This window comes from Felis catus, chromosome A3 (assembly GCF_018350175.1).
Source record: "Felis catus isolate Fca126 chromosome A3, F.catus_Fca126_mat1.0, whole genome shotgun sequence".
NCBI classification, from domain to species: domain Eukaryota; kingdom Metazoa; phylum Chordata; class Mammalia; order Carnivora; family Felidae; genus Felis; species Felis catus.
Genome location: NC_058370.1, coordinates 30,038,575 through 30,058,360, shown reverse-complemented (window position 1 = coordinate 30,058,360; position 19,786 = coordinate 30,038,575). Strand labels below are relative to the sequence as shown.

General features: G+C 39.2%; 1 protein-coding gene across 4 annotated transcripts in view; it reads left to right on the top strand.

The window, feature by feature from the left end:
• Positions 1–19,786, top strand: part of CA3H20orf194 (chromosome A3 C20orf194 homolog) — a 130,650-nt gene that overhangs the window by 11,604 nt on the left and 99,260 nt on the right. For 3 of the 4 annotated variants that reach the window (XM_011280924.4, XM_019826770.3, XM_011280923.4), the window contains exons 2-6: positions 6,274–6,353; positions 9,320–9,439; positions 13,082–13,206; positions 14,089–14,185; positions 15,053–15,159. In XM_011280924.4, coding sequence (XP_011279226.2) covers positions 6,274–6,353; positions 9,320–9,439; positions 13,082–13,206; positions 14,089–14,185; positions 15,053–15,159 — 529 coding nt within the window. Of the gene's footprint in view, positions 1–6,273; positions 6,354–9,319; positions 9,440–12,734; positions 12,906–13,081; positions 13,207–14,088; positions 14,186–15,052; positions 15,160–19,786 lie in introns of those variants that run through there. The other variant, XM_019826771.3, reaches the window with a different exon arrangement.

The following is a 19,786-nucleotide window of genomic DNA, read 5'->3' as shown; positions in this document are numbered from 1 at the left end:
TTCTGTTTGGGTCTTGGCTTCTTCACTTTGTCAACTATCATGTCTAGATTTTGAGTCTGAATCCAAGGAAAGTTAGAAATAAAGTATAGCATACAAGTGGCATATTTGACATAAACCTCATTATGTTTTTGACATAACCTTTGACGTAACACATTTGACATAAACCTCAGCATCTGCTGAGACTACAAGTATTCTAAAAGAGGAACTTTGTAAAGTAGTGGTGACCACAGGCCATCTACCCAGGATGTGCCAGCTGTGCTCGGGTAGACCTAAAAGCTAGAGGGCAGTGCTCTTGCTGGACTTGGTATATGTTTGAAAGTTTCTATTAAAAAAAGACTGGTGGATATACAGCAAGGTCAGTGGTGAATTCTGGGGGTGAGGAACAATGACAATTTTAGTTACTTTTGTAATATTCCATTTTTTTTCATCAAAAAAAAAATAATACATATTTTACATGTGGTACTAAGGTAGATAAAAGCAAGTATGCCAAAATGTTAATAATAGAGACTAACTCTGGGTGCTGGGAATACGGGTGATTGTGGTTTTCTCTATACTTAACTGGGTTTTTTTTTTAATAGGTAAGTATTTCAATAAGTGACAAGTTTAATGGTTTAGTGACAAATAATAGGCTATGTTCTGGTTAAAAATTAAATTTGGGAAGCAGGAAAATGTATAGAGGAAAGAACAATTTAGTTTTACTCATTTGACAAGAAAAGAGATACTAGTTAGGAAAATGTCTTACTCTGGGAAAAGGAAGGTCTTTCTACATTTTATATGCTTCCACTTTATTTGGCCAAGCTACTTGTGGAAAAAAAATGCTTTTTGCTCCTGTTCTCAGTATTGTCTTGGCTTTCCACAGCAGTAGTTGGGGAGCTGTTTGTTTCCTGGTCACATGACCTATTCATGCTTTTTGTCACTGGCTCGTTGTTAGTTTGAAAATCAGAGCTCTTGGTACCCTTGGCAGTCAGTCGACTGCTGTTCATTTGGGTTAGGAAATGGGCCAAAGGACCAACTTGATGAAATTGGTGTAGAGAATGATTGCAAGATTGGTCTTGTATTAAATATGAAAAGGTGGGGGAGAGGCAGATAATTTCCCAAGGAAAGAAGCTTTCTTACCTTTAATCTTGATTATCTTGCAGTTTCTGTTGTGCTACTTCTAAAAGCCCTAAAGTTACTCCGTGTGACCCTCTTACCTCCATCCCCAGATTTTTATTAAGAAAATGTTCAAATAATACAGTAAAGGTAAAAGAGTAGTAGTACAGTGAATACTTGATATACCCACCACTTTGAGTCAATAATTTTTAACATTTTGCCATGTATGTTATCTTTATTTTTCTTTTCTTTTCCTCATTCTTGTTTTCTGTTAAACCCTTTTCAAGTGAGTTATAGACATCATGACACTTCTAAGTACTTTCTCATATATCTGCTTTAAAAAAAAAGGGGGGGCAGTCTAGGTATAACCACAATAACATCTCACCTAAAAAAATTAATAGTAATTCCTTACTACCATCAAATTTTCTCAGATGTCTCATGGCTCTTTCTCTGTTTTTGTTTTTGTTTTTAATGAAATTAAGGTTTTTACATTAGATTATTATTATTTAATCTCTCACATTAGAAGCATTCTCCCTCTCTGTTCTTTTTGTTTTACATGACATTGACTTTTTTTTTAACTTAAATTAAAAAAATTTTTTTAATGTTTCTATTTATTTTTGAGAGAGAGAGAGAGAGAGAGAGAGAGAGACAGTGAGTGGGGGAGGGGCAGAAAGAGAGAGAGAGAGAGACAGACAGACAGACAGACAGAGACACAGAACCCGAAGCAGGCTCTAGGCTCTGAACTGTCAGCACAGAGCCCAACGTGGGGCTTGAACTTGAGAGCTGTGAGATCATGACCTGAGCTGAAGTCAGTCACTTAACTGAGCCACCCAGGCACCCCCAGTTTTTTTTAATTGTGGTAAAATAACTATAACAAAATTTACCATATTAACCATCTTTAAATGTACAATTTAGCAACATTAAGTAATTCATATTGTTGTGCTATAATCCCACTATTCACCCACAGAATTGTTTTCATCTTATAAAGCTCTGTACCTGTTAAACAGTAACCCCACCTCTTTCCCCCAGCTCAACACTACCACTCTACTTTATGTCTCTATAAATTTGAATATAGTAAGTGTATCTCATAAATGGAATCATGTGATATTTGTCTTTTTATGAATGGCTTATTTTTCATTATTATAATGTCCTCAAGTTTCATCCATGTTTTTAGCAAGTCTCACAATTTCCTTCCTTTTAAGATTGAATAATATTCCACTGTATGTATATAGCAGAGTTTGTTTATTCATCTGTTGATAGATATTTGCTTCTACCTTTCGACTGTAGTAAATAATGCTGCTCTGAACATGGGTATACAAATATTTCTTCAAATCTTTGTTTTCATTTTTTTTTTCTATATATTCCCAGAAGTGAAATTGCTGGATTACAGGGTAATTCTATTTTTCATTTTTCCCTCCCCCTGCCCCTCAATTTTTAATTTTTGAGGAATTGCCATATCATTTTCCATGGCGGCTACACTGTTTTAGGTTCCCACCAACCTTGCCCAAAGGTTCCAGTTTCCCCACCATCCTTGCCTGTTGTTTTCTTTTTAATAGTAACTATCCTAATTTGTGTGGGAATGGTATCTCTTTGTGGTTTTGATCTGCATTTCCTTTATGATTAGTGATGTTGAGCTTCTTTTCATGTGCTTATTGGCCATTTGTGTATCTTCTTTGGAGAAATGTATATTCAAGTCTTTTGCCCATTTTGAATGTTTTTGTTGTTTTTTTTTTGCATGTGTATGGTTGAATTGTAGGAGTGCTTTATATGTAAGAGCCTAATATCCGGAATTATATATATAGCTTAACAATATGAAGTCTTCCAGTGTATGAGCATGGATGTATTTCCGTTATTGGTGTCTTCTTTAATTTCCTTCGGAATTATATATTCTGGATATTAACCTTTTATCAGATAAACGTGATTTGCAAATATCTCCTCCCATTCTGCGGGCTGCCTTTTCACTCTGTTGATTGTATCCTTTGATGAACATAGTTTTTAATTTTGATAAAATCTAATTTACATATTTTTTATTTTGTTGTATGTACTTTTGGTGTCATAGCAATAAATTGTTGCCAAATCCAGTTTCATGAGGTTTTTCCCATATGTTTTCTTCTAAAAGTTTTATAGTTTCAGGTTAACATTTAGGTCTTTTTTTCTGTTTTGAGTTAAATTTTATTTATGATGTGAGGTAATGGTTCAGATTCATTCTTTTGCATGTGGATATACAGTGTCTCCAAAGCCATTTATTGAAAAAATTGTCCTTTCTCAGTGCATGGTCTTAGTACCCTTGTGAAAAATCATTTGACCATGAGGATATTATAGTGAGTGAAATAAGCCAGTCACAAAAGGAGTTTATTTCTGAGTTCTCTGTTCTATTCCATTGTCAATATGTCTATCTTGATGCCAGTACCACACTGTTTTGATTACCATAGCTTTGTAGTTACTTTTGTAATTGGGAATTGTGTCTTTCAGCTTTGTCCATTTCAATATGCTTTTGACTATTCTGGGTCCCTTGAATTTTAGGATAGATTTTTCCATTTCTACAAAAAGCATCATTAGGGTTTTGATAGGGATTATGCTGAATCTGTAGATCACTTTCTGTAGTATTGACAGTGTAACAATAAGAAGTCTTCCAGTGCATGAACATGGATGTGTTTCCATTATTGTATCTTCTTTAATTTCCTTCAGAAATGTATGGATGATCCAGTTTCTCTGAATCCTTCCCAGCGTTTTCCTATTGTCACTGTTTGTTATTTTAGCTTTTCTAGTAGATACACAGTAATATCTCATTGTGGTTTTAATTTGCATTTCCCTAATAGATAACGATGCAGAACATGTTTTCAGGTGTTTATCTGCCATCTCTATATCCTCTTTGAGGAAATGTTTCTTCATACCTTTTGCCCACTTTCTAATTAGATTTTAATTTTTTTACTGTTGGAGTGTTCTTTATGTATTCTACTTTGTCAGATATGCGATATGCAAATACATTCTGCCAATCTGTACTTTGTCTTATTCTCTCAACAGGGTCTTTCACAAAGCAAAAGTTTACAATTTTGATGAAGTCAAATTTATTGATTTTTTTTTCTTTCATGCATTATACTTTTGGTATCAAGTCTAAGAATTTCATCAGATTTTAAGTTCTGAATATTTTCTTCTGTTACCTTCTAAATATTTTATAATTTCACATTAAAAATTTTAAATCTGTGATTTATCTTGAGTTAATTTTTGTGTAAGGTACAAAATTTAGGTTGAGATTCGTGTTTTTGTCTGTGGATATCCATTTGCTTTAACACCATTTATTGAAAAGACTATCCTTCTTCCATTGAATTGCTTTTGAACCTTTATCAAATAAAGTTAACTGGCTCTGTTGTGTAGGGCAATTTCTGGCAACTCTGTTCTGTTCCATTGATCCTGTCTCTCTCTTAGTACCACTCAGTCTTGATTACTTTAGCTATGTAGTAACTCTTAATATCAGAGTGATTCCTCTCCCTATTTTTTCTTCTTCAAAATTTTTTTAGCTATTCTAGTTCCTTTGCCTCTGGCAAAGGATTGATCTTGTCTGTATCTACAGAAAAGCTTGCTAGGATTTTGAAGGAATTGTGTTAAACCTATACATTAATTTAGAGAGAATTGACATTTATACTATCTTGAGTCTTCCAACCCATGAACACAGTGTCTCTCCATTTACTTAGATCCTCTTTGGTTTCCTTTATTACTGTTTTGTAGTTTTTAACACGTAAATCCTATACATGTTTTGTTAAATTTATATTTTGGTCACATTGTATTTTTAATTTTGGTTTCCATGTCTTTGTTGCTTCAATACAGAAATAGAGTTCATTCGGGCTTTTATTGTAAACTAGTGCAAAAAATGATTTTTTTGCATCATTGTGTGATTTTTTTTCTTCTTTAGCCTGTTAATATGATTGACTGATTCATCAATAATGAACCAGCCTTGTATCCCTAGGATAAACCCCTCTTGGTCATGGTGTATAATTCTTTTTATATGTGGTTGAATTCTAATTACTAATCATTTATTAAAGGTTTTTACAGCTATATTCATAATGATATTGGTCTGTAGCTCTCTTTTTTGGCAGTACTGTCTCTGGTTTTGATGTTAGGTGGTATATGTGAACATCTTGATAGAAGACAGTGATAATGACCGCTAAGTCATGGAATGGATGAGTTGAGGAGTGTAAACATCAGAAAGAATCCAGAGGGCGGGGGAAAGCATTCAGGGAAGAGAAGTAGTGTTGTTTGGCTGAATACGGTTGCTTGGGTGAGTATAGGACATGCAGTGGAGCAGATTCAGCAACGAGTGGGAATGAAATCTGATTGTCCTAGATGGAACGCTTAGTGTTGGTTTGTGGAGGATCTTAGCTAATAATGAGGTAAGGCTGGGAATATGCTGACTGTAGGGAAAAATTTAATGGGAGTGTTAGGGAATGAATAGTAGAGGCACATCCTGAACCTGGGGGTGACAGGGAGAGACCTAGTGGAAGGATCAGTTTGATCCTTGATCACGTGATCAGTCTTGAACAGAATCAGTCTTGAGCACCTTTTTCTGGGACTACTAGGAAGGAGGAGAGGTTGGTATGGAGAGCATGGAGTCCTTAGAAGTGATATTAATGTCTGGGAGTGCCTCTCCTTATACTTTGGGAGGAGGGGATATTCCTAAGTCCACGGGAATAGACTTGCACAGAAATGGGAACAAGTACCCTTTGCTAACATTCTCTTTGGGGGTAGTTGTGATGGTGAATCAGAGCTTCATTTAGGTCCTTAAACCAATTTTTTGGCTTTAACTGTTTTTCATTTTTGTTTTTGGCAAACCGATGAGGACCACAGTTAGGGCAGATCAGTGTGGTAACTCTTCTTTGATAATCCTCAAAAATGAGAAGTCATTGGAGGGCCCTCGGTCAGCTGCTGAGTCCCAGTCCAGCGTTGGCTCCATCCTCTGGTGAGCCACAGAGCCATGGACTCTCCAGTTTGTAATCAACAGTTCAGATTTAGGCTTCAGACACATTCTGCATAATCTCTTCCAGAAAACAGAAGAGAAGGGAGTACTTCCCAGGTCATGTCACAGTTCTGATACCAAAACCAGGCAAGGGCCAGTTTCCATCCCTTTCCTTTTCCTCATGCCTTCATGCGCTGGCACTCAGGAGCTTGTTTCTGTTCTTGTTGCAGCTGCAGCCGACTCCGCCAGGTTCAGAGCATCTTGACCCAGAGCAGCAAGTCTCAACCCGATGGGATCCTCTGCATCCTAGGTCAGTGCTTTTAACAAGCTGGGGCAACTGGGCTTCTGTTCAAGGAAGATATTAATAATAGTGTCATTGTGAGATAAGCTTGGGTTAGTGTCCTTCTTCCAGCTCTTGTTCCCTTGAAATCTGTTGCTGTTTTAATGAGGTCAGGTGAGATATCAGTGGGATAAGGACCCACAACCACGAGGCAGGCACTTTGTGCAGGTTATCTCATTTCCCCTCACAGCAACCTTAAAAGGGAGCAGTGTAGTCCCCTTTTTTATAGAGGGGGATACTGAGACTCAAGGAGATGGAACAGACTTGCCCAGGACCATAGAGTAGCAGAATTGGACACTTATTTGTTCTTTAAGGTTTTTTTATTATGAAAATGCATCATATAATTTAAAAATTAAGACAATCCTCAAATGAAAATGAACTGGGCTTCCCAACCAACCAGATACCCAGTTTCGCTCCCCAGAGATAACATTGTCAATTGTATCTTTTTTTAACACAAATGGAAACATTTTGTTTATACTGTAATTAACCTAATTTTTAAATTTTCACTTGACAATATATTTTGGAGATTTTTCTATATCAGATTGATCTTCTTTGTCTCATTTTCACTTATATCCATTGAGTCATGGGATTGCAATTGTTAGGTCTGGTGGTTTGTCCATCTACCACTGCGGTTTCTCTCCTAGAAGCAAACTGCCACTAGTTTGTTGTTTGTCTCTCCTCATATATTCTGTGCATAATTTTGTATTTTCACTTAACAGCACTTGCCTTTAGCCTTATGAGAGGTAGTGTGCAGAGTAGTTAAAAACATGCACTCTGGAGCCAGGTAGATTTGGGGTTTGAATCCTGGCTCCACTACTAAGCCCAGAGGTTGGCAAGTCTCTATAAAGACACACTTGTGGTGGACCTGGAATTTCTGCCAGAGGTTTCAAATGTTTAAACAACATTCACTGGATCCCCTCTCTAGCTGCAGCCCTCAAAAGGGTGGGGGCTGTCTTTGCCATGAATTTACCTACGAATAAAACCACCTGTTTGTTACTGTATTTATGCTCTTATTTCATTTGGCTTCTGTGTCTCTCCCTTTGACATACCATCCCATCAAAGTTTTGTTTGTTTAGCACTTATGTGCTTTCTGGCACTATAAGGTACTCTAGACTTATTTTGTGTATTTCCTCCTCCAGTCCTAGAATCAGCCATTTCTCCAGGGAGCACTGGGGTTCCTTTTATTGGAGAATGGTATTAGAAACCAAGATCTGGGCTTTGGATACACTCTCATTACTAGATGTCACTGCTGCTAAGCCCTGGCAGCTGACAGAGTAACAAGATACATATGTGTACATTAAATGCAAATGTTATGTACCCATATTAAGCTAAACATGAATTCATCTTAATGTCTCCAGCCTAACCAATTACCACATAGATTTTTCTAGCTTCCCCCTTTTGTTTACCTGTAAACTCCTACTTCATCAGTGAGAAACTTGGCACCCATCATCCACCATCAGTTTACTTAATTCTAGTATACATATTCAGCAACATCAGAATTGTTAACTTATAATACCCCATGAGAAACAACATTATCAGCTTAAGCACAGTGCCTACATACAGTTTCATTTGCCTTTAATTTTACATAGTCTTTTTCATGTTAACAGTTTATACGGCTGGAATCCTTAGAGGTAGACATGCTGAAGCTAGGTCTGCCCAGGGGCGCCTGGGTGGCTCCGTCGGTTAAGTGCCGGCTTCGGCTTCGGCTCAGGTCATGATCTCACGGTTTGTGAGTTCAAGTCCCGCATTGGGCTCTGTGTTGACAGCTCAGAGCCTGGAGCCTGCTTCGGATTCTGTGACTCCTTCTCTCTGCCCCTCCCCTCCTCGTGCTCTGTCTCTCTCTGTCTCTCAAAAATAAATAAACATTGAAGCTAGGTCTGCCCAGCCCATGTTTGTTTTTATCTCTGTAGCCCTTTAAATGTTGGGCTGTAGATAGCAGTCCATTCTGACTTTGATTCTTTTTCACCCCTCCCTTGGCTGAAGCGTTGAATGAGATAAACAGGGAGGGCTGTTCTCTTATAATCTCAACTGAGATGGGAGTTCTCTTACATTAGAAGTCCTCTGCCACAAGCAGTCCTGGGCCCCTCTGGTATAAATGACCGTTACTTTCTACCTTTCACTTGTCCCTTGTCCGGATGACCATTGACAGTCTTCTTTTCCAGGCTCCAGCCATGTTTCTATTCTTGGAGGTCTCTCTGCTGTAACTCCTTCCTCAGTCTCAACTAGACAGCTACTGCCTTGCCTGTGAGACATTCCTCTTGCCCAGAGCCATAGCTCTGGGCTTTCATAGATACTCAGGAACCAGGCAGTAGTGAAGGCAGTGTTGTTTAATTTCCTTTTGTCTCTGATCCAGCCCCACTAGACTGTAAGCGTCTTGAGGGCCGTTTGCAGTCATGTTCACCACACATTCCAGCATCCAGCACAGTGTAGACCTTGAGCCTGATAAATATTTGTGAAATGATAGGTGTCTGTGGTTCCATTCACTTGTCCTCTTTTTCACTTCTTTTAATTCTTTTCAAACCACCTTAATCTGTCTTTATTTGATACCCCATGTTTTGTTAAAGCTCTCTTTGAAAAGTGAATATTTTCTATCCCCCTATTCCAGCTGAACAGTATTCCACAGTATTTAACCAGCCACCAAAGGACCTAGACCATATTTTCTGCTTCATTCTATACTCAAAAGTTGCCTTTTGGAAATTAATAGCTTCAATAATGTATATGGTTTAATTGTCTCAACTATATAGATCTTGAAATCCAAGTAAGAGTACTTGATACTTCTTTCATAGGGTTGTTCAGTTTGGTTCCTGGCACAAAACTGGTATGAGCTTCTGCCTTTAATCTAACCATCAGGGTTTTGCTGAGCAGGGACAAATTACTGGGACTTATTTGCTTCCCATAGTACAGTACCACTGATCAGAGCCTTCTTTGCCTTGCAGGAATCGATAGCAGGTACAATGAAGGCTGCAGAGAGCTGGCAAATTATCTTCTGTTTGGTTTGTACAATCAGAATGCAAGTGATTTTGAGAAAACAGGGTTTTCTGAAGAAGTTCTAGATGGTAAGTATATATAGTAGTAAGTAGTGTGCTCCTGTTGGTCACCTGCTGGTTGATACAAGACTAGTGACCAGTAGTTTTCAGAATATGTTTAATGGGTAAATTAGTTTTAGGGGGAAAAATACATATCAGTTTGGTTTTATATTTTCTTGGCAAAGCACTAGTTTTCCTCTGAATTGCCCACTGCCTCTGTGTGCTGGGAGGTTCAGATTATGTGCTGTTGTCCTGTGAAAGCACATTCACTTGTGGGTAAAGGATGAGCCTGCAGGCTACTCCTACAAGGAAGACTTCATGTGGATCTTCAGCTTAGGAACAAAGGCTCTTTGTCCTGCTCCGTCTTTGGGAATTGTTTTCTGTGTGACTTTAATTCATGACGATGCCCATGACTACAATGGAGGCTTTCTGCTTACATTCCCCTTTCTTTAGCTCTGAGACACTCTCCCTGTGTTGATGCTGTTGTGGGCTGATGCCCAGGAGCTGTCTCTTATATCACATACTTAGCATCATGACTTGTTTGCCAGATGGATCAGGAGACACAGGAATAGACAAATCAAACTGGACAAGAGACAGGCAGCTCTTGTGAAGCAGCTGGGGAGTGCATGAAAGCAAACATCTGATATGAAAGTAATCTTGCAGTGGATGTAGTGCAGTGGTTTTAAAGTGGGGGCAGTTTTGGGGCACCTGGGTGGCTCAGTCAGTTAAGTGTCTGGACTCTTGGTTTTGACTCAGATTATGATTTTGTGGTTCATGAGTTTGAGCCCCCCATTGGCTCTGTGCTGACAGTGCGGACCCTGCTTAGGATCCTCTATCTCACCCTCCGTCTGCCCCTCCTGTCTGCATGCTCTCTCTCTCTCTTGCTCTCAAATTAAACTTTCAAAAAAAATTATAAAGTGGAAGCAGTTTTATTCCCCAAGGGACATTTGGCAATATCTGAAGACATTTTCAGTTGTCCCAGCTATTGTTGATGAACTGATGTTCAGTGACTGCTGAACCTCTACAATGCACAGGACAGCCTTCCACAACAAAGAATGATCTCGTCTGAACTGTCGATAGTACCAAGGTTACAGAACCCTGGTCTACTGTTGGTGAAAATTCTTCTGTGGTAAAATCCTTAATAGTGTGTATCCTTATAGATTGATAAAAGATTTCCTTTTTATTAGGAAGTGCAGACAGAGCACGCCTCACTTCCATTAAATTTCTTTCAATTTGGGGCACCTAGGTGGCTCAGTCGGTTAAGCATTCAGTTCTTGATTTTGGCCCAGGTCATGATCTCATGGTTTGTGAGTTCCAGCCCCATGTGGGGCTCTGTGGTGACAGTGTAAAGTGGGCTTTGAATTCTCTCTCTGCCCCTCCCCTGCTCCTCCTCTCTCTCTCAAAATAAATAAATAAAATTAAAAAAATAATTTCTTTTAATTCAAATTTAGTTTCAGATTTTGATTTTTGAAAATGTTTCTTCATGCTGGACAGCATCTACTGGTTTAGAAAGAATTCATCTTGGCAGCTCATTTAGAGTTATAAAAAGACAGGTACTCATACCAGCCATACATTTCACTGAAGCCAAGGTTGCTAAGGACAGTATGGTACTGAACTTAAGGAAAGTTTAAATCCTCAAAGGTGTGCTTTTTTGTTTATCATTGTCTTTATCCTGTCACCTGGCACAATGGGTATTTATGAAATGAGCATTTTCTTTGAAAGAATTCTTTGAAGAAAAATAAATCATTAATGAATTAAAAGTGAATTAGTAACTTCATGTTTTAAATTCTAATAATTGGCAAACTGAGATCACTGGATTTAAGCATCTACATTTTTTTTTGAAGTTTAATTTTTTAAAAGTTTATTTATTTATTTTGAGAGAGAGAGCACACAAGCAGGGGTGGGATAGAGAGAGAGGGAGAGAGAGAGAATCCCAAGCAGGCTCTCCACTGTCAGTGCAGTGGGGCTCAAAGCCACCAACCAGATCATGATCTGAGCTAAAATCAAGAGTTGGACACTCAACCGACTGAGCCACCCAGGTGCCCCTACTTTCTTTCTTTTTTTTTTTTTTTTTTTTAATTAAGTAGGCTCCATACCCATCATGGGGCTTGAACTCATGACTCTGAGATCAAGCGTTCCATGCTCTGTTGACTGAGCCAGCCAGGAACCCCTGTGCATCTACATTTTGATCTCTGTGAGAGGAAAAGAGGCCAACATGAAGGATTTATTAAAAAACAAAAGCAAAAAATTTTAATGACATCAGAGTCCTGTGAGATTCTGAAAGTGCTTAATTAGGCTTAGTAGCTGTTGCATTATTTCTTTTATTGGATCCTAATTCCTTGTGGAGTGTTACACATCAGTGTAGTGCACAGTCTTAGGAAACCCTCAGGCTCTCCAGGTGATGTCAGTCTCTCTTCAGCACACGTTCTACAAGTAATTCAGGGCAAGGCTCTTATTAGAGGGCCTGTGTGAAGAGGACCAACAGGGTGAGAGGGTACCCTTTTCCCATCTCTTGCCACCTTTTGACTTTGGTGCTTAACTAAGAGTCAGCAGTGAATATGCTGCACCATACTGCATTCCCTAGGATACCTGGGTCTGGTCAGGTGTGGAGCACAGAGTGATTTTTGAAAAATCAAAGGCCAGCATCCTGGAGCTTTATTTCAAGAGGCCACCCATTGGTGTCATCAGCTGCAGTCAGTATTCATCGGGCTTAGGTTTTTGTAGAATATTGGCTGTCACACTGTGTTACTGTGTTGGCATTGTCCTAAACCTGCTGCTTCAGGTGTTCCCTGCCCCCACGCTTCTCTCACTTCCAGCCACCTCCTGCAGCAACTTCCCTCGCATCATCTTGTTAGAGAGATGCCTGAGATGGCTCTGAGGAGCCATGCAGTGAGCTCTTTTTCTTTTGGAAGTATGACTGCTTTCTCAGTCTTCAAACTGCTTTAATATTCCTGCCCCATCCCATGGCTCTTCTGTTAATTTACCTAAATTTATTCGCACTCTTGGAATTGTTTTATTTATTTGACCCAGCAACATCCGTGATTACCCCTTAAGTCTGTGAGCTGCTGATCTATTTATAGCAGCTTTGTCCACTTGCCTCTACTTCCTTCCTGCCAGCTTTTCCTGTGTACAAAGTTCACCCCAGTACATAGTAATGCTTCCCAGAGCTGAACAGTGACATCCTCAGGCCCATGATTGCCTTGAGTCAACAGCCAAGGGCTTTAGACACTGATGTCTGCAGGAAAACCATCACTGGCCATAGTTGGTGATATTTCCTGCCTCAGTGGTAGGCTGTGGCACATCCATTTGGTGTTTATCTCTGCAGCAAAACACCCAGCTAAGTCTGATACCATAGATGTGACTGTGTTGAACTTTGCAAAAGCAGAACACTTTGAAGGCTGTTCTTTTGACTTATTCTGTGCCTGCATTGTCATAACCAGAGGGCCACAATGATTGGAGCATCGCATGGGAACTAGAAAATCCTTGCTGTCCACACGTGAGTGTTCCACAGTCACTTTGAGGCACGTTGTCTACTTAAAGAATTTTTAGTTTAGAGTTTTGTTACCTTTTCTCTGAAATAGTTTTTTAATGGTTTTATTAATTAGGTGGACAGAAAATGTGCAAAAGAAATGCCCTTGACAATCTTGTGTTTTAAATTTGTTTTCCTTACAGATGTAATTATATTGGTAAAATCAGATAGTGTCCATCTGTACTGTAATCCTGTAAACTATCGCTATCTCTTACCCTATGTGGCACATTGGAGAAATCTGCATTTCCATTGCATGACCGAAAATGAGGTAAGGAGAAAAGACAGAACAGGCACTTAGAGACACTCGAAGGATATTCTTCAAAAAAAGTGTAGATCTGGACCAGGAGGCCCCTTAAAAAAATCACTTTGCAGGATGTGGTTACACAAAAAAAGTTACTTGTTTTAGTGGAACTTCTCATAATTCATTATGAGGCTACCTTATAGATAAATTGTATGCCTGACAGAGACAAAAAGGACTCTTCAGATTGGGACCTAGTCGTAGGCTTGTGACCCTAGCTTCCCGTCCTACTTGTTCATCACCAGCCTGAGCCCATTCTCTCAGAGGACTAGTGCCACGGACTGCCTCAGGAGAGTTTGATAAGCTTTGTGACATTTCTGTGTTTGGATTTCTTGGTATTTGTTTTTGGGTTCTTTTCAAGTGTTTGGCTGGAAATCAAATTGGGACTTGAGATTTAGGATTTCATAGAAATTGTGACCTGATGTGGGTTAAAAACTCTTCTTTCTTTTTTTTTTTTTTTAATGTTAAAGATGTTTGTTATAAATTGTAAGCAATCACTAAAATAACACAACAGACTTCTAATACAAGAAGAAAAATAGAATGGAATCGCAAAATATACTGATGTACAGTTGGCCCTTAAACAACATGGGAAGCACCCTTCTTTCCATGTGAGCGTTTGGGGAATTTTGGAGGCAAATGTTATTTCTTGCATTTAGGTATCTGATCTATTTTGAGTTGGTTTTTATGTGTTGTGTAAGGCAACACAAGAAGTTGGCTTTGGAAACACCCTCTTGGGTGCAGTCCTCTATAAATGTCATTTGCCATAACTCTGATTGATAAAATACCGAGGAAATGGGGGATTTTGCATGATGTCACCTCAGAGCCTGTTTTCCTTTCAATTTCCCTCTTTAGTATGAAGATGAGGAAGCTGCAGAAGAATTTAAAATTGCCAGCTTTGTGGACATGGTTCGAGACTGTAGTAGAATTGGCATTCCTTACAGCTCCCAAGGTGAGTATCTGACAGCAAGCCCTATTAGAACTTTGCTTGGATGATGTGTGAATCCAGTGTTTCTACCTCCCCCTTCCATTGGAGGCATTCACCTGGGAAACCCATTGATCTATTTTTACTAAAGGCAGAGGATCAAACAGAATGAAATTTGGGGATTTTTCTGTGCAAGCTGGTTACTTATAACTGTAGTTTCTAAAAAACACAGCAGGCCATCTATTCAGAAGGAAGAACTGATAAGGGATTTACCACAGTTGCCGTCTAGCTGTGCCATTTGCTACTGTATGTAGAGTATAGCTGTGGAGCCTCTTGGTAATAAGAAATAGTAGCTGTTAAAAATATGCTGACAGAGAGGCTGAAAAATGTGTAAAAATAAAGGAAAACGTCAACACATTTAGCAGTACTTATATCTTATTTTTTTCTTAAACTTTGCACATTGGAGCTATTGCTGCAAGAAAGGAAAATTTTTGATTTGGTAATTTTCCCTTAAGGAAGTTGATTGGCTATGTTTCTTAAGGGTGGGAAGAGCCGAGTTTGGGTCTGTTAATAATTATATCTGCTAAGTGATGCAAGTCAGATGTAATAGGCCACTATTTATTCGTTAACTTACTTGCTTACTTAGGAAACCAGAGTGTGCTATACTATAGAGAAATCTGAATTTATGTAGCTTGTTATGGTTTGCATTTTCTTTGACTTTCAGTTTTAATTTCTAGTTTTAATATCTAAGCATTTTATCTGTTTTACCTTTATTCTGCTAAATGTGACCGTAATGAACTTGTGAGAGATGCCTGGGTAAGCACTTAAGATCAGGTTTAGACTGTTATATCCAGGATGGTATTTGATACATGTTGTTGTATTTGATTCCTCTAGGTCACTTGCAGATATTTGATATGTTTGTAGTAGAGAAGTGGCCAATTGTACAGGCCTTTGCACTTGAGGGCATTGGAGGGGATGGATTTTTTACCATGAAATATGAGGTATGTATGAAAGACAGTATGCCTGGCTTTTATCTGCCACCTGCAATCTTTATGAAGGACCCCCACATTGTGATTGTGCATCATCATAACACTGAAAACCTAATAGTGACCTCTCAAGAGTATGGAGCAAGTTAAAAGACTTGAAATGGAAAATAGTTGTTGTTTAAAGCTGGTCCCCAAACAGAACTCATATGTCCTTTCTTCTAGGAGTTTCTCTCTGTCCTCCTTTCTCTCTTTTCCCCATTCTGATACCATTGTTCTTCCAGTCTACTCTTGTAGCATCCTAAGCTGAATCCTCTTACAGCTTTTTTTTTTTTTTTTTTTTGTCCTATGTTATACATTTTCCACACATCCCTGTTCATGTATCCACCTGCCCTTGGTCTCTGGACTGGAAGTTCCTTGAGAACAAAAATAGTCTTTTCATTGTTGTGGTTTGTATCTCAGAAATTCATATAACTTGAGAACTATTCAAGAGCAATGAAAAGGACAGTGCAAAATTTTGTCTAAGTACAATATACTAGAGGAATAAAAGGGTTATCTTTTGTGTTAAGAACAGTATCTTTTATTTCAATATTTCTTTTATCTAGGAGATGACCCATAAGTATTTGTTAAGTGAATTGATGAATGAGTGTGGGAGAGGGGGTCATCCAGAGTGCATATTAAGGAGGATGGCCTGGTAGGTTAGCAGCATCCCCAGAAGCATCCACGGGCCTCTAAGGGATCCTCAGTGAGATGACCTGCCCCAGCACAGAAATAGGGAGTGAGTATTGACATGCTCAGAATGGGGACATACTATTGGGTATAGAGTAAGTGGGACCTTTGGAAGCATGACCCAGGGCTAAGTGCTACCCCTCCTTTCCAAGAAGTAGCAGAATCCCTAGGAAGTGAGTGGGTGCTTGCCTGGTAGACTCCCTAATATGGAAAAAACATGGGCTATAGGGTTGAAGAGAAGCACACCACTTTGACTCCCACTTTTCCTGCTCCAAAACTGTAGTATTCTCACATTGACTACAACAGCAGAAGTTATTAGTAAACAAGGCTGTGGAAGCTGCTCCCGCTAGGAAGTAATGCTCTCTAATTTAGAAGAGTAAGGGCTTGAAGGGGGCAAGCCATAGGAGGTAGAGAGGAAGCTTAAAATTTTTAGCAATAATGCTAATATTTATTTTTAATTAATTGTATAAACTGGGCATTTATAGTGTCTCCTATATGCCAGGCACTGTTCTAAGCACTTCATATGAGTTGACTGTAATTCTTACAAAAGAACCCTCTGAAGTAGGTACTATTAGTTCCTATTCTACAGAGAGGTTAAATGAATTTCCCAAAAGCACAGAGCTAGTAGCTGGTCAGGGGCAGGGGTGGGGCCAAATCCAGAGGGTCTGGCTTCAGAGCCTGTGCTCCTAAGCCCTGTGCTGTGGGCAGATTAGCATGAAAAAGCAGTACACTAGGAGGTCGCAGGGTTCTTGCAGACCACATGTGGCAGGCCTTTCTGGCTCCTGCCTTGAGGAGCATTACACTGTGCAGACACATCCAAAAGGCACAAAATCCCCTTCTAAAAAACCTTTACGAGGTAATGTAGATCTTTTCTGTAGGGTGGAAGAAACCACACACAGCATGTAGTCGGGCTACTATAAGTCTTCTCTCAAGATCCCTTTCTCCAGATTCTTCCCTTCTTTGTAGTTGCTAATTGTCATTCTCTCCAATACTTTTCCTGTTGTTGTCCATCTCGTTCTCTCCCCCACCCCCACCCCAGTTCTCTTCCTTATCGGCCTTTAGGATATGGAGCAGTACTCCACTCTGAGTCACATACCTAAGGCCTGATAACTGTCTGAGCCAGAAATACTTTTGCATCTTTTGAAGGTCAAGAGAAGGAGAACTACGGACACTAGAAACTTAATTTTATTAAAAATTTTGTTTTGTTGTATGTCCACACCCAGAACAAAGTCATTAACCAAGAGGTTGCTATGTCCCTGATGTAGTAGGTGCCAGCATGAGAGAGGAAACCAGGTCCACATAACTTACACTTGGCATTTAGGCTGGATCAAAGTCAGTTATGAGATAGAGAACTCTTCCTGGGAAGCGGCACAGGGAAGTTCCTCTGCTGGGGCTTTCCCTGCCTTCGGCTTCCTCCTTCTTAACTCTCCAGCTGCTGGAGCTGTGACCTAGTAAAGTAAATTTACATCAGCTAGCTCCCAAGGAGAGGATTCTAATAGCAAACTTCTGAATAATGAGAGTAACCATAGAACATACATTCATTTACCTTTTTTTTTTTTTTAATTTTTTTTTTTTCAACGTTTATTTATTTTTGGGACAGAGAGAGACAGAGCATGAACGGGGGAGGGGCAGAGAGAGAAGGAGACACAGAATCGGAAACAGGCTCCAGGCTCCGAGCCATCAGCCCAGAGCCCGACGCGGGGCTCGAACTCACGGACCGCGAGATCGTGACCTGGCTGAAGTCGGACGCTTAACCGACTGTGCCACCCAGGCGCCCCTCATTTACCTTTTTATGGACAAACAGAAGATGTTCGTATTGAAAGGTGGAATGAAACTTACGAATAAGATTCAACAAAATATAGGAAGGAAACCATAGCATATTAGATGCAGAGATAAGCGTGCTTTTTAAAAACGGTTTCTCCAGGAAATAAAATAAAAATGAGAAAAAAGATGATCTCTTTTGTACCTGTTAAGAATGGGTAAATTGTAAAGAGACGCCTGGGTGGCTCAGTTGGTTAAGCGTCTGACTTCTAATTTCCACTCAGGTCATGATCTCAAAGTTTGGTGAGTTCAAGCCCCATGTTGGGCTCTGTACTGACTCTGCAGAGCCTGCTGGGGATTCTCTCTCTCTCTCTCTCTCTCTCTCTCTCTCTCTCTCTGTCTCTCTGCCTTTCCCCTGCTCATACTCTGTCTCTCTCAAAATAAACTTTAAAAATTAAAAAAGAAAAAAAAGAATGGAATTTGTAAAAAGAGAAATGATAGGTTAGGACACAAAAAGGGAGATGGATAACATGAGGAAATGTTATGTCTCAAAATTAATAGTAGAGTTAACGTTTGCATTTAAAATTAGAAATTTAATTCACCCTCAAAAAATCAAATCAGTTGACACTTGAAAAGCTGTTCCAAATTACAGAGAAAGGGGCCAAATATATTAAATCAGTCTATTGGGATTTAGAATGTAAGGGAGTAGGGATCCTGAATAACCACCTGCTGGCTGTCTGCTCTCCCTAAAAAAACTTTCTGGTAGTTGACCAGCTCTGCTGAAAGCATGAAGCTTCCAATTAGCCTTTCCATTTTGAAATAAAAACAGGCAACCAAAGATCACCAGACATTTGCTTTAAATACCTGTAACTTTAAAGGAAAAGATCAAGATTTTTTTTTTTTAAGACAATGGATAAGATCCAAAGATAATTAAGATATAGAGGAAAATTTAAGACCTAAAACTTCACTTCGGATGCCCAGACAAGATTTGGTGACCATAGAACAAGTGTTATGTTGTCATAAATTAACATGACGAAAATAAGAGCTCTGGGAAATTATAATTAATAAAATTAATAGAGGGGCTGGGAGGTAAAGTTAGGAAATTTTCTAAAAATGTAAAATTTAAAAATCAAGGAGACAGAATATATGAGATAAAAATGAAAAGATATAGAGAACCGTTCCAAGAAGTCTGATATACAAGTTGGAGTTGCAGAAAGTTAGAGCAGAGGTATCAGGAGGGAGAAAATTTTTTTAAAAGAATAAACAATTTCCAGTGATAAAGAGAATACAACTTTTAAATTAAATGACTTAAATATAAATGAAGAAAAAACCTTAAATCTATCTATTCCTTTTTTGAACACTAAGAATAAAAGAATATCACAGCTTCCAGAAGAAAAAAATAAATCACCTAATAAGACAATAGGAACCAGATTTCTCTCCTTCCCAAAACAACCCAACCTAACCAAACCAAAAGAACAAACAAGAAACAAAATATGTTTTCAAGACACTAGACATCAGACACTGAGAAATAGTGATTCCCTGAGAAATAGAAATAAACAAGGTCGGGGCACCTAGATGGCTCAGTCGGTTCAGCAAGCAACTCTTGATTTCAGCTCGGGTCATGATCTCATGGTTCATGAGCTCGAGCCCCTCATCAGGCTCTGTGCTGGCTGTGCAGAGCCTGCTTGGGATTCTCTTTCTTCCTCTCTTTGCCCCTCCCCTGCTCGAGCTCTTTCTCTCTCTCTCAAGATAAGTAAATAAACATTAAAAAAAAAAAAAAAAAAGGCAAGCACAGCCCCATGATTTCGCTAGCTTAGTAATTTGAGAAAATTTTTCAGGCCATGGCATTGGGAGGGGGATACCCATGTGAATCCTCGTGTATTTCCTGAGTTGAGAAGATGCAGTGAAGAGTCTGGTAAGAGAGCAGCTAGAGTACTAAAAAGGAAAATGCCCAGAGAGAGAACACCAAAGATCTGCCAAGATTTCCCTGCCCCTCCCCCCATCTCAAGTATTCAAGAGTATTGATCAATTCATCCATGTGTCAGGTAACTACCAAAGGCAAGAGTTAAACAAAAGACATCTGGGGGTGCCTGGGTAGCTCAGTCTGTTAAATGACCGACTTCGGCTCAGGTCATGATCTCACGGTTTGTGAGTT